The sequence below is a fragment of the Podarcis melisellensis genome (assembly GCF_964234715.1).
Source record: "Podarcis melisellensis genome assembly, chromosome: 8".
Classification (NCBI taxonomy): domain Eukaryota; kingdom Metazoa; phylum Chordata; class Lepidosauria; order Squamata; family Lacertidae; genus Podarcis; species Podarcis melisellensis.
The window spans coordinates 60,242,573-60,268,788 of NC_138540.1; the positions used below are offsets into that span (position 1 = coordinate 60,242,573).

At 46.0% G+C, this 26,216-nt stretch overlaps 1 protein-coding gene across 3 annotated transcripts in view; it reads right to left on the reverse strand.

Moving 5' to 3' along the window:
- The window catches only part of KCNQ4 (potassium voltage-gated channel subfamily Q member 4), a 96,833-nt gene extending 84,437 nt beyond the window's left edge, over positions 1-12,396 (reverse strand). For all 3 annotated transcript variants that reach the window (XM_081921195.1, XM_081921194.1, XM_081921193.1), the window contains exon 1: positions 11,513-12,396. In XM_081921195.1, coding sequence (XP_081777321.1) covers positions 11,513-11,814 — 302 coding nt within the window. In that variant the 5' untranslated portion in view covers positions 11,815-12,396. The remainder of the gene's footprint in view (positions 1-11,512) is intronic.
- Positions 12,397-26,216: the final 13,820 nt, after the last annotated feature.

Below are 26,216 nucleotides of genomic sequence, written 5' to 3' on the forward strand. Positions count from 1 at the left end.
ATAAATAATTTTTATTTGGTTTTACAAATTTGTTCACATTCAAATTCATCCGTAGTTTTAAAAAATGCACAAGATTAATCCGAATCTCAAGAATTCCCTCCTCGCCTCCATGGGTTCTTGGAGTAACTTTTTAACTGCATATTATAAGTCCTAGCCCCTTCATGGATCACTGCCTTGCCGTGGCGAAGGGGCTTGAAGAACTCAGAGAAGCTATGAACTATGCCGAGCAGGGCACCCAAGATGAACAGGTCATAGTGGAGAGTTTTGACCAAACGTGATCCACCTGGAGGAGGAACCGGCAAACCACTCCAGTATCCCTGCCAAGAAAACTCTATGGACAAAGACAACAGGCATATAAAAGTTATGACGCTGGAAGATGAGCCCCTCAGGTCAGAAGGTGTCCAACATGCTACTGGGGAAGAGCGGAGGACAAGTACAAGTAGATCCAGAGCTGATGAAGCAGCTGGGCCAAAGCCGAAAGGACGCTCAGTTGCGGATATGCATGGAAGCGAAAGGAAAGTCCAATGCTGTAAAGAAAAATATTGCATAGGAACCTGGAACGTCAGAACCATGATCCTGGGTAAGTTGGATGTGGTCAAAAATGAGATGGCAAGAATAAATATTGACATCCTGGGCATCAGTGAACTAAAATGGACGGGAATGGGTGAATTCAGTTCGGATGACTATCATATCTACTACTGTGGGCAAGAAACCCATAAAAGAAATGGAGTGGCCCTCATAGTCAACAAAAGAGTGGTGAAAGCTGTACTGGGATGCAATCTCAAAAATGATAAAATAATCTCGATACGAATCCAAGGCAAACCTTTTAACATCACAGTAATCCAAGTTTGTGCAACAACTACCGGTGCTGAAGAATCTGAAATTGACCAGTTCTATGAAGACTTACAGGACCTTATAGAAGTGACACCAAAGAAGGATGTTCTTCTCATTATAGGGGATTGGAATGCTAAAGTAGGGAATCAAGAGATAAAAGGAACAACTGGCAAGTTTGGCCTTGGAGATCAAAATGAAGCAGGGCAAAGGGTAATAGAGTTCTGTCAAGAGAACAAGCTGGTCATCACAAACACGCTTTTCCAACAACATAAGAGACGACTCTACACATGGACATCACCAGATGGGCAACATCGAAATCAGATTGATTATATTCTCTGCAGCCAAAGATGGAGAAGCTCTATACAGTCAGCAAAAACAAGACCTGGAGCTGACTGTGGCTCAGATCATCAGCTTCTTATAGCAAAATTCAAGCTTAAACTGAAGAAAGTAGGAAAAACCACTGGGCCGGTAAGATACAAACTAAACCAAATCCCTTATGAATACACAGTGGAAGTGAGGAACAGGTTTAAGGATTTAGATTTGCTGGACAGAGTGCCTGAAGAACTATGGATGGAGGCTTGTAACATTATACAGGAGGCAGCAACTAAAACCATCCCAATGAAAAAGAAATGTGAAAGCAAAGTGGCTGTCCAACGAGGCCTTACAAATAGCGGGGGAGAGAAGGCAAGCAAAATGCAAGGGAGATAGTGTAAGATACAGGAAATTGAATGCAGATTTCCAAAGAATAGCAAGGAGAGACAAGAAGGCCTTCTTAAATGAGCAATGCAAAGAAATAGAGGAAAACAACAGAATGGGAAGAACCAGAGATCTGTTCAAGAAAATCGGAAATATGAAAGGAACATTTCATACAAAGATTACCATAATAAAGGACAAAAGTGGTAAGGACCTAACAGAAGCAGAAGGCATCAAGAAGAGGTGGCAAGAATACACAGAGGAATTATACCAGAAAGATATGGATGTCTCGTACACCCCAGGTAGTATGGTTGCTGACCTTGAGCCAGACATCCTGGAGAGTGAAGTCAAATGGGCCTTAGAAAGCACTGCAAATAACAAGGCCAGTGGAAGTGATGGTATTCCAGCTGAACTATTTAAAATTTTAAAAGATGATGCTGTTAAGGTGCTACACTCAATATGCCAGCAAGTTTGGAAAACTCAGCAGTGGCCAGAGGATTGGAGAAGATCAGTCTACATCCCAATCCCAAAGAAGGGCAGTGCCAAAGAATGCTCCAACTACCGCACAATTGCACTCATTTCACACGCTAGCAAGGTTATGCTTAAAATTCTACAAGGAAGGCTCAAGCAGTATGTGGACCGAGAACTCCCAGAAGTGCAAGCTGGATTTAGAAGAGGCAGAGTAACCAGAGACCAAATTGCAAACATGCGCTGGATTATGGAGAAAGCTAGAGAGTTCCAGAAAGACATCTACTTCTGCTTCATTGACTATGCAAAAGCCTTTGACTGCGTCGACCACAGCAAACTATGGCAAGTTCTTAAAGAAATGGGAGTGCCTGATCACCTCATCTGTCTCCTGAGAAATCTCTATGTGGGACAAGAAGCTACAGTTAGAACTGGATATGGAACAACTGATTGGTTCAAAATTGGGAAAGGAGTACGACAAGGCTGTATATTGTCTCCCTGCTTATTTAACTTATATGCAGAATTCATCATGCGAAAGGCTGGGCTGGATGAATCTGAAGCCGGAATTAAGATTGCCGGAAGAAATATCAACAACCTCAGATATGCAGATGACACAACCTTGAAGGCAGAAAGTGAGGAGGAATTAAAGAACCTTTTATTGAGGGTGAAAGAGGAGAGCGCAAAATATGGTCTGAAGCTCAACATCAAAAAAACGAAGATCATGGCCACTGGTCCCATCACCTCCTGGCAAATAGAAGGGGAAGAAATGGAGGCAGTAAGAGATTTTACTTTCTTGGGCTCCATGATCACTGCAGATGGTGACAGCAGTCATGAAATTAAAAGACGCCTGCTTCTTGGGAGAAAAGCAATGACAAACCTAGACAGCATCTTAAAAAGTAGAGACATCACCTTGCTAACAAAGGTCCGTATAGTAAAAGCTATGGTTTTCCCAGTAGTGATGTATGGAAGTGAGAGCTGGACCATAAAGAAGGCTCATCACCGAAGAATTGATGCTTTTGAATTATGGTGCTGGAGGAGACTCTTGAGAGTCCCATGGACTGCAAGAAGATCAAACACATCCATTCTTAAGGAAATCAGCCCTGAGTGCTCACTGGAAGGACAGATCGTGAAGCTGAGGCTCCAATACTTTGGCCACCTTGTGAAAAGAGAAGACTCCCTGGAAAAGACCCTGATGTTGGGAAAGATGGAGGGCACAAGGAGAAGGGGACGACAGAGGCTGAGATGGTTGGATGGTGTTCTTGAAGCTACCAGCATGAGTTTGATCAAACTGCGGGAGGCAGTGGAGGACAGGGGTGCCTGGCGTGCTCTGGTCCATGGGGTCACGAAGAGTCGGACACGACTAAACGACTAAACAACAACAACGTAAGTCCTAGAATTAGGAATTTTTCAGTGTGCACCTCAGACTCTTCCCCGTTATGCTCTTCCACCAACTCTTCCACAGGCATTCACAAGCTGTAGCCCCAAATTTCTAACACCAAGGAAACCCAAAGTTTAGTGAAATGCACAACATTCTGATGTACATATAGTCCTTTAAGTTCCAAAGGCAAGCAGATACAACAAATATGACCATCTTTCTCTCTCACCATGTGGACTAGGAACTTGCTTTTAAAATCATACCCTTCCATTGCCAAATCCATACTGGGAACCAGCACATCACAGTTGAATAAAACACAGGTAATGTATGTGCTTTGACCACAGAAGTGGGTCGATGAGGTGGAGCAACGTGAGTAGGACCTTCATCTGAATTTTATTCTACTCTTCCCTGCCTCTAAGGCTCTGGGATGAAACAGACAGTAAAGGACATGATCCAGGGAAGTTTTAGAACCAAGTCATCTGCATTCTCATGACTACCACTATAGAGACTACCAGAGAATCCCACTCTTGCAACATCCAGTTCTTTGGGTACAATTGCAAAACGACCATCTATATACACTGTCAAGAAGGATTTTTTTCTTTTCTTAGTTTTTGCTTTTAAATGCTTTTAAGTGTTTTGTACTGCTTTTAATGACAGTATTTAATTTTTAACAATGTTTATATTGATTGTGTGGATTTAGCTGTATTTGTTTTCATTTATGCTCTGGGCTGCCTTGCATCCTGACTGAGAAAAAGGCAGAAGCTAAATTAATTAAATAAATGGGGACTATGGGGTTGCGGCGCTCATCTCGCTTTCAGGCCGAGGGAGCTGGTGTTTGCCCACAGGCAGCTTTCCGAGTCATGTGGCCAGCATGACTAAACCGCTTCTGGCACAACAGGACACTGTGACGGAAATCAGAGTGCACTGAAACACCGTTTATCTTCCCACCACAGTGGTACCTATTTATCTACTTGCACTGGTGTGCTTTCAAATTGCTAGGTTGACAGGAGCTGGGACAGAGCAATGGGAGCTCTCCCCATTGCGCGGATTCGAACCGCTGACCTTCCGATTGGAAAGTCCAAGAGGCTCAGTGGTTTAGACCACAAAGCCACCCACGTCCCAATTTAATAAATATCTGTGAGATGGCGAGATTAACCAGGAAAATTCGAACCAGTAGGACCAGACTTTACAAAAGGAATGGAAGAAGTTTTTGATATATTTGGAAAGCAACTGTAATCAATTGACATCGCTTGTAGGGTCAAAAGAAGTTTTGTAAGGAGTAATATATAAATTATTGTGAAAAGAATAGGTATTAAGATTTGAACTTATAGCAATAACTATAGTAACAAAATGCATAATTAGAAAAGATTTTAGAAAACCATCAGTTGAGGTTGAAGGAAGTCTTAGGTGGTGACAGCCAAATATTTTGAAATGATGTTTAAAAGAATGATATGCTGGAAAATATGTGTAAAAACCAATAAAATTATTATATACTTTTTATAATAAATAACTGCAAATAACAGGACCATCTTTAATATGCAATTATTATTTTGCAAAATATTCTTCTACTATTCTGGGTACCACAGCAGGAGAGCAAACAGTAGCTTCTCCCTGGCATTTATTAGCCTGAGTGTTTATCGTAAGTCTGAAAGCAGAGGGGCAATCTGTTACAGAAATATATTTCCACTTGCTTCTCAAGTTGCTGTGTAATTCAACTGAGTCCCCATTGCCCTCTAGATCCTGGCCAAAGGAACTTTTAAGGCCGCAGTCCTAAGTGTGCTTACCCCCCCCCCCCAGCAAGTCTCACGGAATATAGCTCAGAGCAAACCTGCACAAAGTCAAACTGAACAACATACGCAGTCAAATGAAGTCTTCACTCAAGACAGCCTTGTCGGGCAGCAAGAAAGAGATTAAGATTTTAATCTTTGTTTCCTCCAGTGTAATTAAACTAAGCAGCCTCTCTCCAAAAGTCCATTGCCGGCTTTAACATAAATAACATTTCCTCAAGTACTAAGTAGATTTTTCACCAATTGCCTCTTTAGTTGGATGCTCACAGCCAGGTTTTTTAAACAGTTTGTAATGCCAAGAGACTTTTACGCACAGGAAAAAGAGACCCGCAAATGAATGGTTTTGGCTCTGGGTCCTTTCCAATCCTGGAAAGCCTATGAGCCTGTTAAACCAGCTTATTTAAACATTCAAACAACTTTTCAAATTCAAAGCAGGAAAGCACACCCTCTCTCCCTTGAACTTGGGAGTGGAAGGGAAGAGACTGGAAAAGCCAGTATGTCTGAAATTCACAAAAAGAAAAAGAAAAAAGTTTTTCTTTCTTAGATGAAAAATAATGTGTTGTTGTTATATTACCCATCCTTCACCCTAAGGTTTCAGAGTGATTTACAACAATTTAAAAGACAACATTAAAAACAATTTCAAAAATTAAAAAGAGTATCAGCAGAATAGTTTGTGCTGCTAAGCAGCAGAACAAGGTAGGGGTGAGAATTAACCTTTAAAAGTGACAATAGTGATTCATTTCATAGAATTTATACACTGCTTGATTGCAAAAACCTCCAAGTGGTTTACAAAATGAATAAAACAACAGCATTATCAGCAAAAACAACTACTTAAAACATTGAAAGAAATGATAAACTGAAAACAGATTAAAGCACACATCAACAGGACTGACCGGTCTCACGGGGCTTTTTATGTTTATAGGTTTGAAATATTTAAATTTCACCTTTTTTGACCAAATCCCACTTTTTTAAAAAAGAAAGGAGATTCCGACTAAACATCAAGAAGAACATTCTGATGGTAAGGGCTCTTCAACAGTGAAACAGTCTCCCTCAGGACGATGTGGACGCCCCTTCGTTGAAGGTTTTCAAGCAGAGGTCTGTCATGGATGCTTTTGTTGACATTTCTGCATTGCAGGACTAGATTACCCTCGGGATCCCTTGCAACTCTACGATTCTATTAAAGTTCTCAGGCAGCTCAAAACAAGAAATTTTAAAAATAAAATTCTTTAACAATGAAAGTATGGCTAACAGTATCAATGCATGTCACAGTTCTTCTTCTTCTTTTAATAGCCTGAAGCTAAAACCAATTTAAAATGCCTAGGCATCAGGCCACAGCTATTGTATCATGATTGTCTATACAAAACACACCTTCCCAAAAAAACAAAAAGCGTCAGCCAAACTTTCCAGTGCAGAGAACAGCTGCTTGTGTCCTCCAGGGCACACAAAACTAACATCTTCCACCCTGCCTGACTCAGAGCAAAGAAATATGGAATAGTTACCTATCTAGTTCCTGTTCGGAGACAAAGGCAGATAAGAGGAACAGCCCAAACTGAATCCCTACTCAGATGGTAATACGATCAGTGGAGAAGCAAATAATTGTATTGTCAAAATTAAGGAGGGAATAAAGGACTACTGCTTTAAAAAGGTGAACAGGGAGGCAAATGCCCAGGGTGTTGGAGGGCAGGATTGCCAAGACAGTCTGATGGTCTCACACACCAATCAAGAAGAGATTTTGTTCCACTTTACAGCTATGCTAGCTTTGCTCCTTGCAGTGTCTGGGAAGGAGGTAGACACAACTGAGAAGAGATCGAGGTCTAATAGATGGAGAGGTAAATAATGCCACAAGGAGCAGCCATGTAGGGCAAGACAGAGGCCCAGAGAAAGTGCAACACCTGCCTTGCATGTTCATTCCGCAGCATCTCCAGGTAGGACCAAGAGAAATAAAGGCTGTCTGAATATCCTGGAGAGCCACTGCCAATCAGTGCAGGCAATACTGAGCTAGATGGACAAATGGTCTGAGTCAGGATAAAGGAGCTTATCACGTCCATAGTGGGGATCAGATTCTGCAAAAAAGGGTGAACTTTGGGGTGAATCAGCAGATAGGGAGCTGGGACAGGAGACTGAAGCCCAGTTGCCAACAGCATTGTATGCCTATTGAAACCAAGATCCCATGATGGAAGGAATACCCTTTGGACCTCATATTCAGCTTTCCTGTGGCAACTCTTCCATACATCTTCCTGAAGGACCTTGCAGGAGCCAGCCTAGGGTAGGGAGAACTCCAGCAGTGGTCCTCCAGGTGTTATTGGACTCATTATTTAGAGACAACTATGATGAACTAATATACAAATGGTTGAAATAAATAAGGTAAGAACTCCCATCAGCATCAACCAGCATGACCAATGGTCAGAGGTGAAGGGAGTTGTAGACCAGCAACAACTGGAGGGATAAAGTTTCCTCATCCTTCTTCTACAGACAGAAGTTGCCAACAGCCACTAACCAGGTACCTTTCAGGGTTCACAGGCTGGCAGAACACAAAAAGGGTCCCTTTACCTGTTAGCCCCACAACTAAACGGTACCCTAGCCAAGGAGGATCCCCTTAGCTAGTATGGCCAATATAAACTTTTCAGAGATCAAAGGCTCCTGGGCATGGAAGCATCATAGACATCTGTTGTTACTCATGTGCAGAGTTATCTACTGCCATCTTACAACTTCACGTCTTCCAAGGCTGCCCCTCTTGTTGAAAAATGGGTCCTGAGGCAGAAGTAGAGTGCATTTCTGAGCTCAGAAGCTGGGAGTAACATGCCCTGGGTAAGATTAAGCAGGTGGCGGTGAAAAACAGGGAGACCTGCAGGAATTACTCTGTCCAAACAGCCTGAAACCGTTCTGTCACCACAGGGTTCTCTCAGCATCAATAAGGTTAACTTTCATTTGGGAGGGGTGGACTTTCCACTGACTTTCCATACCATTCAAAAACATCACACCAATGCACCCCTGGCAGCCCGGGAACTGGTTCTGGCTGCTGGCACAATGTTGTGGCTGCACAGTCTGAGATGCAAAAGAAAGGGAAAATCTAAGTGCCTGGTTGCCTCCAAAGTTTGGTGCCTCAGTCAACTCAGGCAACGGAAACCCCTGATGCCAAGTCTTCCAGATAATGCCTCTAACTTGTTGTTCCATATAAAAGGAGCAGAATTAAAGAACACTTTAAAATCCAGCCCTCCTTCCAAAAAGGAAACTGAACTTTGAGTCCAGGCAAGCTGCTTTTGCTCAAAATCCATCTCTTCTACCCTTGTCTCTTCCTCAGCTGCTTCCACTGCTGCAAATTTTGAACTGTAAGCTCCTGATCTGTTTTGCTGTGCTGCTCTGAAAAGTACTCAATGCCCTCAATGTCTGAACAACAGGGGCACAGTCAGAGTTGCACCTCAATTTTAGATCCAGCCAGTCCCAACCTCTCACCTGGAAACTGATTACTTACATGAAAGAGGGAGTGGGAAGAGTACAGTGGTACCTCGGGTTAAGAACTTAATTCATTCTGGAGGTCTGTTCTTAACCTGAAACTGTTCTTAAAGTGAGGTACCGCTTTAGCTAATGGGGCCTCCTGCTGCTGCCGTGCAATTACTGTTCTCATCCCGAAGCAAAGTTCTGAACCATTTCTGGGTTAGCGGAGTCTGTAACCTGAAGCGTCTGTAACCTGAAGCATCTGCAACCCGAGGTACCACTGTAATCCTATGCTATGGCTTTACCCAGGATTTTAAGGCAAAAGTAAGTAGTCATCAAATCACAGCCAATCACTCCCCTTCCAGGTGAATTATCTGCCTGGCTTCATATCCACAATCACCAAGGCAAAAAAACACAAACAAACAAAACCCCAAGCCCCTTTGTTCAATCTGCAGCATGCACAGAAGGAGCAGCACTAACCCTTTTACCACTTATTAACCAGACTAGGAATACAGCTTGGGCACACTTATGCTTAATTGCAAACAGTTACCACTAATTACTGAATACAGGGAACAATGCCTAGCCAAATTGGAGGTTATAGCTTCAGTAATATCAAGTAAGTGAAGACCTGCCATTTGCTTAAGTTGCCACCAGAAGTTAAGAGCAAAATAATGGCTTCATCATTAAATATATTTTTCAAACTGATTTTTAAACTGCGCCCTAAGTCTTGCGGGTGGCAAGTGGGGACCCGAGGAGCTGCCTGTCTATCTGCATCAGCTCAAGTTATTGATCTCTGTGTTGGCCAAAGAAACAGAGCAGCAAAACAAGTACCACAATACCTTATCATGGCTCAAACTTCGATCAGCAAAAGAACGTGCAGGCTTCAGAGTTACACAGGGCTCTTTTATCACACCAAATTGCAAAAGAAAAGGGGGAGAAGCAGAAGAAGCAAGGATTTGCATATGGGAATGGGCCATTGGCCATATAGGATCTCTCTCACACACCCATCCCATCCCTTCCTCCAAAGATACGGATGTGGCATGCATGAGCATAGCAGTAAGGTGGGCATGCACTTTACAAAAAGTAAAAAAAAAACTGATATGGGTGGCAGGGGGAGAGCAGGCTAGCTACCTTACAAAAAGTAAAAAAAAGCAAGCTAGTTACTTTACAAAAAGTAAAAAAAAAAAGGCTAGTTTCTCAGACACTCAAAAATGAGAGGAAGAGTGCCTGAACATTTTGCTCCATATCTCAGGTTCTAAAAATGCTCCAGATGTGGTCCCTTACAACTTCGCTATTAATTATATGATTTTATGATATTTCCTCTTTCTAAAGTATGAAAGCTGGGAAACTGCAGGTTAGGATTCATTGGAGGGAAGGCTGGCTCTTTTGCGCGCGTGCACACACACACACAGAGAGAGAGAGAGAGAGAGAGAGATGCCCAAAGAGTTAGCCTAGTTTGAACACTGGGGACTGGCCCTGCCTGCAGCACTTTGTGAGTTTCTTTGGCTAAACAGGAATTGAAACCCAGGTCTCTCCACTCCAAGTCTAACATTCTAACCGTGACACTGTGCAACTTTTTTCAGTTCAGCAGCCACTCAGCAAGAGTAAGAGGGTGGTAAAGTTAGGCATTTGCCCAAGACCAACAGGGGACCGCTGGACCAACAACGCTGCCCTTTCCAGTTTGCACAAAATATCCAAGAAGCAGCAGATATTTCCTAAGGGAAACAATAGTTTGCACGTCCTGCCTCTTCTAGCAGAGCCCCTGCCCCCACAGCAAATCCTGGAGTCCGCACTGAAGAATAGAGAAAACCAAATAGGAGCCTGCAGGTGCAAAGTGGTTCCCAGATAGTCTGGGGCTGTACAGATGCCTAAGAAAGCAAAGGTCTTGGCCAAGCAGGCCAGAAGTCAAGGAGGAAATGGATTTCTGAAGGGGAATATGGCCATGATCTGGATTTGGTGACAGAGAAGCAGCTTTGCCCTCCAATTCCAGCAGTCCTTTGTAGGAAGGAGGGGCTGGGCCCTTAAGAAAATAGGATGTAGAGGGTAGGCTGCATAGTCAAGGACTGGTCAGGTGAAACTTGCACTTCCCAAATGTCATGTCAAAAGTTGCTTTGCCCAAGCGCCATTTAAATCTGGCTTTGCATTTCACAGACGTGCAATTTAAAGAACGCAATACTTATGCAGACTGGGAATAGCGGCAGGCTCAGCCCTCTGTTGACTTTCAGGGCCGCGTTCACAAGTGGAGCAGCACTGGCCTGCTGAGCATCCCTTGCAATAGTGCCCTCAATATGCTTTGCATGAGCCTGCACACCTGCCCAGTGCTGTAAACAAGCTATTTACTAAGCAGCTCAGGGTAGCAAACCTTGGTTGGCTTTAGACAATGTTGGCTCTCACCTGTGTTTACTAGGAAGCAAGCCCCACTAGGAAGCAAGCTCCACCAGAACATCTCTTATTTAGTGAGTCCTCTCGCCCCTCACCCCATGTTTCCTCCCTAAGCATAAAACTGTGGGAAGAATAGCTGGAATACATCTTAATGCTGCAATGGGATGAGGAAAGACACAGAGAGGAACATGGTCTTTAGTTCTGGGCCTGTTAAAAGATGGGACAGGGAGAACGGAGGAGTTAAAGAGTTGGGTGCAGGGGTGGTTGGTGGCATAGGATCCAACTCTAGGGACCATGGGGGCTTCAGCCCCCACAACAAAATATTTGAGGGGGCTGGGCATTCCCATTCAAATGATGTGTGTGCACTGAGTCATGTGATCGATTATGTGGTGTGGGGCTTACCTGGGCCCCCACAATATTTTATTCAAGTTGGCACCCCTGGATGACGGAACCCCATGCAAAGAGGCACCTTTCATATGCAAAGACCCTTAGGGGAAAGTTTCAGGTTGGCCGGGAAGGGTCTGGGGGGTCCAGTACTCACATGAAGGCGTGATAGATAAACGCCCAACCTCGGGGTCTTTCCAGCACATTGTAGAGACAGTTCTGGAGGCGCCGGTAGCGCTTGTTGGAGGCGGATCGGGCTCCGGAACCCCCCGGGGGAACCGGCAGCGGCGTCCCGAGGAGCCCCAGGCGCCTGGGGCTGCCGGCGGCAGGGACGTCGTTTTTCTCCGTCTGCACGGCTGTAAGGGCCACGAACTCCACCCGCTGGGCTTCCACGCCGCCGCCGCCGGGGATCGTGGCCGGAGACAACATGGCACGGTCCCCGCCAGACGCCCCGGCCATAGCGCTGGCAAGATGGAGAGGACACCGTCACCGCATGGAGAGGCACCAGCCCCGAAGCCGGTCAGCCCGGCGTCATGGCCCGAGGAAGGGGACCGAGAGGGGCTCCGCCGCGACACTTCGACGCCCGCGCCAGGTTAGGGACCTCCGCGCCCTCGCTCAGCTCGCTTCTCGCCCAGTCACACTTCGCCCAGCGCCGCGCCCGGGTCTCAAGGGCTGGAGGCGCCCAGGGCGCACGTGCGGGACCCTCTTCGGAAAGTGAGATGCGCTCTTAACCTCGGCCGCGCCGTCCCCGCAGCTTCTTCAGCCTATCCAGAAAAGAAGGGGGCGCAGAGAGAGAGAGAGAAAAGAAGTCCGGAGGAACTGGGATTCTTCCCCTTGCCTAGCTCACCCAATTACTTCTCCGCCTACGCCCAAGTTTAGAAGAGTTGCCGCTTTACATGGCGCTTCGCTTTGGAGAGCTGGACAGCGTCAAAAGTGCAGCCGGCTGGAAACAGGAGCAGCCGCCGCGGCGGGCTCTTTCTCCTCCTCTTGCCTCGGCCCCTCTCCATCCTGCTGGCTTTCCCACCTGCCTTTTGGTTCTCCGACTCACATGGCACCCTCTTCACCCGCCTCCTTCGGCCTCTCTCCGCCCCTCGGCGGCTCGCCTTTCCGACGGCGCGGCGGCGCTCAAGAACCACGACGCCCGCGACTCAGCCCCGCCCTGCCTCGCCAGCCCAGAGCCGGGGGCGCGTTTCCTCCACCAGGCGGGAGGCTCAAAGGGAGACGGACGCGAAGGAGCGCGGCTTCCTGTTCGGGACTGGGGGTCTGCCGTCTTCCTTTACCGCTAAACCACGCTCCCAAGCCGGAGACTGAAAAAGGCGTTGAAAGTCGCCAAGCCACACGCTTCCAAAACTCTCACGAATACGTAGGGTTGGCCACCGTGAGAACCGGATGCTAAACCAGATGGGCCACTGGCCTGATCCAGCAAGCGTTTCTTATGTCTTTTCTCTCGGGGATCTGTGCGACCGTCTGTCTTCCCGATCGTGTGGGAAGCCCAGAAACCCACCACGGAGGCCTCGACCTACGCGCCTCGCTTTCCAAAATACAGGCAGAGAGATGCCTTGTTTCCCGAAAAGGGCGAGCACAATGTTGCCAACTGAATGGAAAGGAGCTTGCTCTTAATGCCTGAGGTGCAGAAACCAGAAAGTGAAGCTCCCCCCGTCCCCACAGGGGAGGTTCATGTTGATTTGTGCTCACGATGCTCTCAGGGTGGTGGTGGCACAGAATCTCACTTTCAATACTGTTTGTGTCTGCAAAAGTTTTTGGGCTGCCACACAGCTTCATTTCCAATCGCTGCATATCCCGCTGAAATCGCATAACATTTTATACCATGAATGTGTGTGGGTGTTGTTCCACTCTAGCCCCTCTGGACAGCAACAATGCGGTGACACTGGAGAAGCACCACAGAACAAATTAAAGCAGAATAAAGCCACCACTACTGGTGCTATGATTACATCAAGAACCTGTTGCAGAGCACACCCTGAATAAAACATTGGTCCGAAGGTGGGGCCTTAATGATAATAATAATAATAATTTATTATTTATACCCCACCCATCTGGCTGGGTTATGTCTCTCCAAAGATTGAGCTTCTTGTGTGAGGCAGAGCTACGGTGGGGCTCTGTGAAGTTGGCAACCCTGCCTCCTTGTGGTTTTGCAAGAGCCCTTGGGAAAACATCCAAAGCAGAGTGCTCATTTTAATGGAATAGGCTGAGTAAATTGGTAGATTAATCGACAGCTGACTGCTTTAATCAGCAAAAACAAACAAAAAAGGAGAATTTTAATCAGTTGGGCAGGGAGGCTCAATTCACCTGAAAAATTGTTACTTTTCCAGAATGTGGCAGCTAGACTGGTGACTGGGAGTGGCCACTGAGACCATATTATATTGGTCCTGAAAGACCTACATTGGCTCCCAGAACATTTCCAAGCACAGTTCAAAGTGTTGGTGTTGACATTTAAAGCCCTAAACAACCTTGGCCGAGTATAGCTGAAGGAGCATCTCCACCCCCATCATTCTGCCTGGACACTCCTGGACAGTCCAGCTCCGAGGACCTTCTGGCGGTTCCCTCACTCCGAGAATTGAGGTTAGAGGGAACCAGGCAGAGGGCCTTCTCGGCAGTGTCATCAGATGTCAAGGAAATAAACAACTATCTGACTTTTAGAAGACACCTGAAGGCAGCCCTGTTTAGGGAAGTTTTTAATGTTTGATGTTTTATCACTTTAATAATAATAATAATAATAATAATAATAATAATAATAATATTTTGTTGGGAGCCGCCCAGAGTAGCTGCCTCCTTGTCCTGATTCTTGTATGTATGGTATATGAGTGAAAAGTGTTAATGTCCCAAGGCACATGGCTCTCAAGCCAGATTGGTGTGCCCCATGACTGAATGGAGGCAACAGGCTATTCTCCATACACAGACTCCTGCAGAGATAGATTGCAGACCATAGATCCAGGCAGGGAGGGCAAGGATTTTTGAAGCACCAGGAATCATCCAGTCATAGCTGATGTAGAGAAATAGCAGAATCACCTGATTCCACACACCCCTCCCCAGAGGAAGATGATTGGATGGAGCCAACAAGCCTAGAGAAATCAATCATTCAGAGATGCAACAGGCAGCCTCTACTGTGAGCAGCACTTCTTTGGACTCTTGGGAGCTTTTAGTTATGTGATGCATCTATTTCTGTTTGGGATTTTGTTGTACTAAGCAGATCAAATTAAACAGGGGGGAACTAAGGAGATCAGTAGGAAATTAGCAGCCACAAAACCACTAAATAAGGACCCAGTGTGAACTTTAATTGTCTCAATTTCTGATAGGAAGACCCGGACATGTTTCCCACCCAATTTTCTGCCCCTTCCCACAAACATTAGTCAGGTTTCTGTGGGAACTCAGCAAGGGGGACAAATTATTAGTTGTTGTTGTTTTTGTTTGCTCCAACCTCACTGTGCTGAATTCTTTTTTGGGGGGGAGCAGGCGGGGGTCCTTGTCCCATTGAGGTTATTTTTTGTCCTAAATACTTTTACACTTACAAAAACCTTGGGGTTCCCCCAAGGTTACTGATATTGCCTGGATGACACTGTCTGGTCAACATAAAGATCCACACTCAGAGAATTCCAGCCAGACAAAAATATTCAGGGTGCCAAGCAAGGTCAGTGAGAGGTGTGGCCTGGGGAGAGTTCCAAGGGCCAGATCTGGAAGCCTGGAGGGCCACATTCAGACCCCAGGCCTGAATCTCCCCATTCCTACTCTATTATATAACCACTCAGTTTGCCTTGTTAAAAAACAGGGGGAAGCCCCAGACATTTTAGTCTTTCCTCATAGGTAAAGTGTTACAGCTCTCTGATATTTTTTCTGTTCCTTTACTGCAACTTCTCCATTTCTGCAATATGCTCCTCTTCTCTTCTCTTCTCTTCTCTTCTCTTCTCTTCTCTTCTCTTCTCTTCTCTTCTCCTTTTTTGAGTTGGGACAACCAGAAGTGCCCACAATATTCCAACTGTGGATCTACCATTGATTTGCATAATGACAATTCAATACAGTACTGGCAGTTTTGTTTTCTGGCCCGTTCCAAAAAATCTCTATCCTGAAAATTGCCTTTTTCACAGCTGTCATACACTGGTTTGACATTTTCATTGATGCCAGATCTCTTTGCTAGTTAACCATTGCCAGTTCAAATCCTGCTCTGTATTTGTATGAAGTTCGGGTTTCTTATTTTAGTCTCAGTGGGCATCACTTGGCACTTATTTACATCAAACAGCATTTCCTTGCTTTGTTGTTCATTCACTTATTTTGGACAGGTCCATTTGGATCTCGTTGCAGTCCATTTGTGGTCACCCCACCACCATCTTGAACAATTTGGTACCATCACAAACCTGACCTCTTCACTGCAAGCTCTTAGCCTTTAACTGTCCAACAGGGAGTGTGCCCAGTCATCAAAATGACTTAAGTTGCAAGCGCTGACCTCATTCAAGGCAAGACTCAGGATATACTAGAAGAGAGCAATGCTCCAGTGTTGCTTCAGCAACAGCCAGCCTCTTAGCCTTACGGTGGAGCAGCAGTCCTGTCTCAAATGTAAGTTCTACCTTTACTGAAAGGTGCCTCTTCAGTTAAAGAGGCCCAGCCCACTCCAACAGTCTTTGACAGAGCATGCAGTGTTCTATCTTTAATGATGAACAAGTCAGAGATCATGATAGCTCAGTCGGTCGAGTGTGAGACACTTAATCTCAGGGTTGCGGGTTCAAGCCCCACATTAGGTGAAAGATTCTTGTATTACAGGGGGTTGGACTCAATGATCCTAGTGGTCCCTTCCAACTCTGAAGTTCTAGGGTTCCAAGTTGAAAATGAAATAGTTCTAATAAAGAGCCATGCACAACAGGTCTTCTCTCCCTTCAACTGCTTTCCCACTCTGCTTCTACCCAGGCCTCCTAAACTAGATGTGACAGATGCCCTTAAAGGTATAGTCACACTTATCCTTACAGAGCAGGGGAGACTGATTGCACTGGGCTTCTGTGATGGAGTTGTCTGCCATCAGAGACCAGCAGATGCAACATCCTCAGGCCAGAGGTGGGATGAGCACTGACTCACCTTGCAGACTTGCGTCTGAGACTAGTCCTGTGTGCAAATTCCCTTCTAACTCATTCTTTAACATCATAATGAAGGAGAAGACTCCAATCACAGGGTCATGGCAAACCAGTTTCATTTTTGTGGCACTGTCAGATTACATCCCCTTAAATCTTTGCCAACGGAACCACTTCCCCACCTACAGATTAATCCCACAGGAGGTTGGGTCTGTTATGCTTTCAAAACGGGCTTTGGTTCCTCCAAATGCACCCACGGGATCCCAACTGCTCCAAGCCACAAGGAACAAGAATGAAAATTAAAGGCTCATGCATTAGTGAATTATTTAATGTGTGGTTGAGGGGCTTGGCACCGATGCCCAGTCCTAATGAGCGTCGCTGCTTTCGGAAGGCACTTAGAGATGTGGGCCATAAAAGCATCAATAAGTAATACCTCTGCCACCTACATTCTCCTCCCAGCAAAGGGGCTTGCTAGGAAAAACTGGAGCAGAAGCAATCTCCCGACGCCCAGGGAAAGGTGACCAGTGGTTGGTCAAGGCACATGCTTCCAATGTCCCTATTTACTCCTGGGCCCTCAATATAAGAGGAGCCTTGTTGCTGGGTCAGGCCAAAGGAGGACCACATCTAGCCTTAACAACCTGTTCTCATGGTGTCCAGCCAGGTGTCCATGGGGAGCCTGCAGGCAGGACCTGAAGGCACCAGCACTCTCTCCCCACAACAACAGAGATTCACTGTTGCTCTGCCCATCTTATGCTAAAGGAGAACCCCAGTTAGCTTTCTTTCTATTTTATTTTAAATACGCTTTATTAATTTTGCACACACTCTAGAAAACAATAAAACACAATGGGGGAGAAATGGCGAATCACATTCTGATGGGCAGAAGATATAAATACAGTGGTACCTCAGGTTACATAGGCTTCAGGTTACATACGCTTCAGGTTACAGACTCCGCTAACCCAGAAATATTACCTCGGGTTAAGAACTTTGCTTCAGGATGAGAACAGAAATTGTGCTCCGGCGGCACGGCGGCACCAGGAGTCCCCATTAGCTAAAGTGGTGGTTCAGGTTAAGAACAGTTTCAGGTTAAGAACGGACCTCCAGAACGAATTAAGTACTTAACCCAAAGTACCACTGTAATATAGATGGTTTGTGTATCTTGCATTTCACAGAAGGAATACAAACTTATGGATAGAGCCATGTATGGTAATTGTAGAGTTGGAAGGGAACATGAGAACCCACCTGTCAAAGGCGGCCCACTCCTTTACACATTCAATTACCCTGGGTTGACAAACTCTGAACTGAACTTATAGGCTTGGCATATACAGTAGTCTGAAGGCCCAGGAGGCCTCAGCCTTGCTGGAACTGAGCAGGTCAGGATATTGTCAGCACCTGGAGGGGAGACCACCTGAGAACCACATTTATGCTGTCCTGAGCTTCATGATGGAAGAAAGGCAGGAGATAAATTAAGTACAAGATTATATTAATTTTGTTCGCTTACTTAAGGAGGAGGATCAGAGTTGCGTGTTGCACTGGGGGTGGATTACATGTTCTCCAGGATCCCTTCCAACTCCAAATTCTGTGATTCTGTGAAGAAGAATCAGTGGTTCCTTGATTGTAGCAGCAGGGAACTCTTGACCAGGGCTGTTAACTCTGCATGTTGCAGTTCTATAGGAGAATGGAGACACACAACATATGGTTTCCAGCTTTCATTTGAAAAGAGAACTAGGTTTTGAGGCCTTATTAGTGTGAGGATATATTTAGGAAAGGCTGCCTGATGACATCTCACTAATTAAAGAATGTGACTGCCTAGTTCTGTGCCCTTCCTCCTAACTAGCATGACCAGAGTCAACTATGCAAAACAACCAAGTTCTCTTCGGTTGCCTAATTTCTACATGCCACAGAAATCACCTTTGCTTGAAGCAGGATTTTTCTTTATCAAAGAACACGCAGAGTAGCTTTCAGCCCTTGACTCACCTTGCTTTTTCAGGATAAACAATCATATGTACAAGGGCAGGATGATATTTTCTGGTGGGCGTCTCTGGAGAGACACAGCTGAGCTGTTCCTTTGCCTGCTGATCTGCACAATCAACAGTTCACATGCTTAGTCTGCTTTATGGGATTAGCAACTGGGCCAAAGCTGGTCCTGAGAGGGATATTGCAGCCATTCTCCCAGTTGCCAGGCCAGAGAACTCAGAGTCAGCAGTACAGTGGTCAGAGCATTGGACTAGCCCCAGGAAGACCCAGGCTCACATCCCCACTCACCTGAGAAACTCACTGGGTGACCTTGGGCCAGTCGCTCTCTCTTAGCCCAGGGGACATGAAGCACCTTTGGTTCAAAGCCTGCATTTCCATCTGGGCATCCTTCCAGTGGTGGGTGAGGCCAGAGGCAAAAGGGGGCAGAGCAACCTGTATGACTTTTACCTTTGCCCAGTAGCTTCTGCACACACCCCACTCCATCCTCCATCCAGGGAAGCAAGAAACATCACAGTATTACTGTTCAAGGACAAATTCCAGTCAGGCAAATACAATCAAGGATGGTGCAATACAGGGCTGGTGAGGGGCGTGGCCTGGAGAAAGGGGTGTGGCCTGGGGAGAGTTCCAAAGCCAGAAAGAAGTACATTTGGCCCATGAGCTTGAGATTTCACGCTCTGGTCTCAGCCTAGCCTAACTCACAGGATTGTTGTGAAAATAAAATGGAGTGTGGGTTGGGGGAACCATGTGCATGGCCTTGAGCTCCTAGGAAGAGAGGTTGTATATATAAATGTAGCAGTTGGAGGGGGTAGCAACCTCTGTGGCATGGCACTTGCCAGCAGGCTACATAAACAAGCAGAACCAAGACCTCCCTTCTCAAAGCAGGCCTCCAGCATAGCCAGCTGCTGATCAGGAATCTACTCCTGTGAGTGGTAAGAATGGAGCAGTATGCCACAGATCAGTTTCTGCAACGAGGGGTTTTCCACATCTCTGTGCCTTTCCTGAAAAGGCTTGCACAAAGTGTGTTGATGGTCTCTTTGGGTTGTTTCCTTTCTCTCCTGAAACTGGAGTGGAAAGGCTCATTTTGCCCTCCATAATAGCCTAAATGTGTGGTGGTGTTGGGCCAAAGGGAATTTGTTTGTGAGCATCCAGGAACCAGTATATGGGTCACCAGTTGCCAACCCCTGCATTAAACCATCCCCAGCAGAGCTTCTTTCAGCTCAAGAAAATGCCTCAAGCCTTCCATTGTATTCCGTTGGTGAGATGAGAGCATCTCCTCTATTATGCAGGACACTGAGGTCATAGGAAGAGCCTGGGTCTCTGGGTATTTTGCTGGCCATCAAGACATCTCCAGCCATGTGTCCAAATGACTGTGGACAACCAGTTCCTCATGATGGTTGGAGGACGGAGGACTTTCCCTTGGCATCGGCCCACAGCTACACAAACCACACCCGTGATGAACAATGACAGCTGGGATATCTTTGCCTCTGCTTTTTTGGTGCCTCTTCTGAACCTAGAAACCTCCTCCGATCGATTTCATAGCCGAGAATATATTTTGTTAGTTTTTGTCTTGGTCCAAAGCCAGAGAGTCTAAATCAATATGGCACCAACTTATCCATCAGATCTGTCATGGGTTTCGGGAAGCCAGCCTGATCTCTTTTGCTGCCACAATGGTGCCTGGTTGGACTGGGCTTCAGCACTCTCCTCCTCCCCTCAATGAAACTTTAAAAAGGCTTTCCAAGGCCTGAGCTAATAAGAACAGGGAGTCCTGAGCGCCTGGAGCCCACTCCACTCCTGGGAACGAGGATTCAGTTCCTGGCATGGCACTAAGGACAGAAATGGCATCCTCAGGGTTTCCTGTAAGAGTAGCTACACACACACACACACAACTGGGATGGCAGGGGCTGAGGGAGACCACCTTTGAGGGAAGCGGGATTTACCGTATTTTTCACGCTATAAGACGCACTAGACCACAAGATGCACCTAGTTTTTGGAGGAGGAAAACAAGAAAAAAATATCTGAATCTCAGAAGCCAGAACAGCAAGAGGGATCGCTGTGCAGCAAAAGCAGCGATCCCTCTTACTGTTCTGGCTTCTGGGATAGCTGTGAAGCCTGCATTCGCTCCATAATATGCACACACATTTCCCCTTACTTTTTAGGAGGAAAAAAGTGAGTCTTACAGAGCAAAAAATACAGTAAATTGCCAAAGTGGCCAGCGCCTCATTCTACAGTCTCCACTGTGTGTGGTGGACTGGATCACATCTGGGTGGTTTCTGAGCAGGCCAGAACTGTGGGAGGCAACTCCTGAGTCCAGTCCAGGAGGGTCTGCTTTGCAGATCAAGGTCTGTAGTTGAAAGCTGGGGGGGGGGGGGGGAGAAAACAGCAGCCTTCCTGGCTGAGGGCCAGGCTCCAATTATTTAAACCAGGACTGCCCAATCCAGTGGCTTGGTTCTGTCCACCACCAATCCAGAGGCGAGGTGAGGCCTGAAAGACACTGCAAACCATTCCGAGAGTCCTAAAGGAAGAGTGTAATCCAGGAGTAGGGAGCCTCAGGCCCTTGAGGCCTCTCTATCTGGCCCTCGGAACTGGGGTGTTTTTGCCCGGCTGGGATATACCTCTGATAACACATCTTGCTTGCCTACATAATGGATGGAAAGGGGTGTGTGGATAAACTGTACAAAGGTTACAATCACATTTGTTGCTCTGCCTTCTTTTTGCTTCTGGCCCTGCCCACCAGGGGCATATTGGCCCCCAGAAGTTTAATGCAGACCTCAGGCTGAAAAGGGATTCCCCACCCAACGTAATGAATAGAACAGGCCATCCACAAAGCTTGAGGAAACCATGGAGCATCCAATGCCAAGGGCTGCACTTACATGGCTCACCCTCTGCTAGAGGTGGAATCAAAGCAGCCTCAGGCAGGCCTCTGACCCCCTGAGTGGCTAAAGCTCCATCTGAGGAGTTTGGAGTCCACCCACTGGAGTCTTCAGCCCCAGTGGAAGCAATGCCAAGGAAACCAGTGTCAATGTTTTAATATGTGCATTCATCAAATTCCTAAATGCATGCTGAAAGCAAAAACATTAAGTCTTAATGATCAACTTCTGAATGATTAAGCTGTTTCATGAGTCTTTGTTTTTCTGCTTCCTCTGTCTACTCCAGCATCTCTGACCTTGGGTGATAGTAAACAGGCTACTACAAACACATAAAATTGTCCAGGATCCTAAGATTTTGCAGGTTGTGCTTGCAAGACCTTTGATCTTGGTTCACTAGCAGCTCAGTCACATTTAATCTCATTTACAGTAGGACAACAGCAGACCCTCCAAGTGTCCCTATTTTCCAGGGACATCCCTGATTTAGGTAAGCCATCCCAGTTTCTGATTTGATCCTAGAATGTCCCACTTTTCCTTAGGATGTCCCTATTTTCACTGGAGAAATGTTGGAGGGTATGGAGTTATCTGACCCACAAGACATCTGAAGGCACTCCTCTATAGGGAAGTTTTTTTAAAAATGCAATAGATTTTCAAGGTTCCCATTGCTCCAGCAGTTTAGCTTTAGACAAGGCTTAATCTCATTAGCTGGCAGAAGATATATTTTGCAAAGTGCTTTGCACTGATCCTGCAAGAGCAGCTCTCTGCAATCTTATCTTAATTCATAGCATATATTGTGGTTGAGAGGACCTTAACAAAGAGCAAAGGCAAAGCCCAGAGAGCACACTATGCAAGCAGGAGGCAAAAACCAAAGCAGAAAACCCAGTCTCGAATCCAGGTAGCCACCACTCAAAATAGTGATCAGCAGGTGCAGGTTCATAAGGGATTTTTTTATTTTTGTATTTTTGTATATAATGAAGCTGACAAGCACCTGCTTAAGACACTATCGATTAGACAAGACATGGTAGATGTAGACATATTATAATTGCTTTGACTGTTAATTGTAATTAACTTTAAAGTTAATTGTAATTAACTTTAAATGCTTTTAATTGTTTTTCACACTTTTCATTGATATTTCTTGTAAACTCTAGAAATTTAAGAGCTCCTACTACTTACAAGCAGTAAATGCAGGGTGCTTTTTTTCAGCCAGAACTCAGTTCCAGCACGTCTCAGGTGGGCACCATTGTCATGATAAGAGAACAAGGGAGGTGTTCATGTTGAGTTCTGACACCTCTTTTTCTAGAGAAATAGCACTGAGTATATGTATTTTTTTTAATTAATTAATACTATGATAGTTAGCTAAGAAGGGATGCGGGTGGCACTGTGGGTTAAAGCACAGAGCCTAGGACTTGCTGATCAGAAGGTCGGCAGTTCGAATCCCCACGACGGGGTGGGCCCCTGTTGCTCGGTCCCTGCTCCTGCCAACCTAGCAGTTCGAAAGCACATCAAAGTGCAAGTAAATAAATAGGTACCGCTCCGGCGGGAAGGTAAACGCCGTTTCCATGCGCTGCTCTGGTTCGCCAGAAGTGGCTTAGTCATGCTGGCCACATGACCCAGAAGCTGTACGCCGGCTCCCTCGGCCAATAAAGCGAGATGAGCGCCCCAACCCTAGAGTCGGCCACAACTGGATCTAATGGTCAGGGGTCCCTTTACCTTTAGTTAGCTAGGAGACAACACAGCCCCCTCCCCAGAAAACAGGATCAGCCTACAGCAGGCACCCCCAAACTCAGCCCTCCAGATGTTTGGGGACTACAATTCCCATCATCCCTGACCATTGGTCCTGTTAGCTAGGGATGATGGGAGTTGTAGTCCCAAAACATCTGGAGAGCCGAGTTTGGGGATGCCAGGCCTACAGCATTTTGTGGCCTGAAAAAAATGGGAATGGAGGAGAAATTTGAATCAGTTCACATTTAAAGGCAAATTTATCAAACTCACACTTCCTAAAACAACATGCAAACCAAAACACTGCCATCCTCGAAATCCACACTTATCTGAATTGTGTGATGCAGTTCAGCAACAAAAAATGCATGTGTTGGGGAAAGTTTGCATAAAAATGAACATATTAGTGAAAATAGCATACAGAAATGCATTATATTAGGGGAAATTGCTTTGCAAAAATGTGTATGTAAGTCAAAGCTGCCTACAACAAATGTGCTTATTAGGAAAAATTCTCATTAAAATGTGGATGAATTTTCACGAGGCCCTAAAAAAAAGTAAAATAATTGTAAACTGATGTGGAAATTTGGAGCTCTGAATTAGAAACTGAGAAAATAGCTGAAATTGACAGACCCTTCCATCCATACTGAGGAGAAGGGTAAGACATTGCCATCCATTCCAGATAAAGGAGCCAGCCAAACTGACAGCTGAATTCATACTTCAACACAAGTGGGATCAAATCTGGTCCAAAGCTCTGTTAAAAACAAATATCATCTTCATCAAACTGTCCACTATGGCCCCAAGGTCACATTCCTGGTCAGTCACTGCTAGTTCAGATCCCTTGAGTGTATATGCAAAATGAAAACGTTTTGCTCCAGCATGCATCCCTAATGGGATTGTAAGCCAAAGAAAAAATCCTGCCCCTCCAAAAAAAAAATTAAAAAAAAATAACTCCACAGCAAGCTAAACATGACAAAATCATGGAAGCAGCAATATCACACAGCCAATAGGGTGAAAATGGCATCGCAAATATGCACAAGTCTGGCTGTTACTGAAGTCCTGAGCAATATGGAGAACTTGCGGTTAAAATTAAACCAGCACTTTCTGTAGAATCCAGAAAGAAACAGGAAGCTGTGAATATTTGCGTGTGTTCCTCTTACTGCAGAACTCCCAGCTTTCCTGACCTCTGTAGTTGCTGCCCATCCATCAGGGTTGTCATATTTCAAAAAGCGAAAATCCGGACAGAAAGGTTGTTGAGCATTTTTGGCAAATTTGCCAAAAGAAAATAAGTTTTTGAGCTATTTTTAAGGGACGTCACCACTGCCGACATGGGCGGCCATACGTCCAGATTTTCCCGGACATTTTAGCAATTGCTGCCCAGGCACTGCTTCCAACTGCAGTATTCCGGATATGTGCAGGAAATTCTGGACCTGTTCCAACCCTGCATCCATGCTACTCAAACTTCTCTTCCTTTCCCTCCTCTTCCATTCTCTTACTGTCATGAACTGGCAGGACAATGGGGAGGAGGAAGAGGATCCCGGTAAGGGACTGGGACACACTGGGGCAAGTGGTGGATGGGGAAGGAAGTACTCACAGTGTGAGGGAGGATTGGAAGCGGATGGGGGTCAGAGCACAGGGACCAGAGCAGCAGGACCCATCACCAGAGCCAGAGGGACCTTTGTCTCCATGAACACAGTGGGCTCTGAGCTGTAGGGAGCAGCAGGAGGAGGGGTGCTCTAGGAGGCTGAGGCAGGCAAGGACCCACAGCCCAGCTCCCTAGCTGGCCAGGTAGGGCTCACTAGCTCTGGGGGGAGGTGTGCGATTCCTCAGCTGGAGTAGGAACAGGTGAGGAATGCCTTGTCAAGCCCAGATGTTGCAATCAGCATGCAAGGTATAAAAGGGCAGCAGTGGTGCTGGGTCTGCTCAACTGCCCATATTGGATGCTCCAGGATCTCTGTGGGGCTTTGGATATGTGGATTGATCCTGGACTGAGGACTTGACAACTGACTTGCTGCAAGGTAGGCCAGGGGCTCAGGACACTTACCAACGCAGGCCCCACATAATGAATACCCACCGGATTGATTGGATATGTGGAAATCCCTGCTAGCTCAGGCCCAACCCCAATCTCCTCTTCCTTCTCTTTCCTCCTCTCCATGGGCAACACTCAAGGCCACAGTAGACACAACAAACGATTGTGTGAATGGCATCTGAAAAATTAAATAACAGGTACAAGGGGAGGGTAATGGTTAAAGCCCCAATTTAGATTAGGGGCTCCTTCCACACCTGACATTTACAATAGAAGCAACTACTGAACCAGTCAGGCTAATTTCTGTAGCTGGCCAGTTAAGCATCTCAAAGAGTAAGCTATGGGACACAGCGAAAACTCAGTGGTGATGCTGTCCAGGAAAGCGGTAGGCATTTTCCAACTCCACTCACCTGGCTGGATGTCCCTGTCATCCTAGGAAGGAGGAAAAGACAGGCCAAGTGAGTTAAATTTTTGGTGTTTGAGTTTTGGCTGATGCTGGAAGCTGGATACACAGAGGCACACTTTGCTCTGTGCTGGACCCAAAGCTGTGGCCTCAGATGTCCCTAGAAACCTATTGGGGAAGCAAGATCTATTGGCATGTTAATGCTGTGAGCCCCTCCAACATTTCTCCGGTGAAAATAGGGATGTCTCATCCCATAATGATAATTTTACTATATATGCCCCACACATCTTATTGGGTTGCCCCAGCACTCTGGACAGCTACCAACATATATAAAAACTTAAGAGAGCATTTTTTAAAAAACCCTTCCCTATACAGGATTGCCTTCAGATGGCTCAGGGGTTAGAGAACTCCATACCCTTCAACATTTCTCCAATGAAAATAGGGACATCCTAAGGAAAAGTGAGGGACGCGGGTGGCGCTGTGGGTTAAACCACAGAGCCTAGGACTTGCTGATCAGAAGGTCGGCGGTTTGAATCCCTGCAATGGGGTGAGCTCCTGTTGCTCAGTCCCTGCTCCTGCCAACCTAGCAGTTCGAAAGCACGTCAAAGTGCAAGTAGATAAGTAGGTACCGCTTCGGTGGGAAGGTAAACGGCCTTTCCGTGCGCTGCTCTGGTCACCAGAAGTGGCTTAGTCATGCTGGCCACATAACCCAGAAGCTGTACACCAGCTCCCTCGGCCAATAAAGCGAGGTGAGTGCCGTAACCCCAGAGTCAGCCACGACTGAACCTAATGGTCAGGGGTCCCTTTAC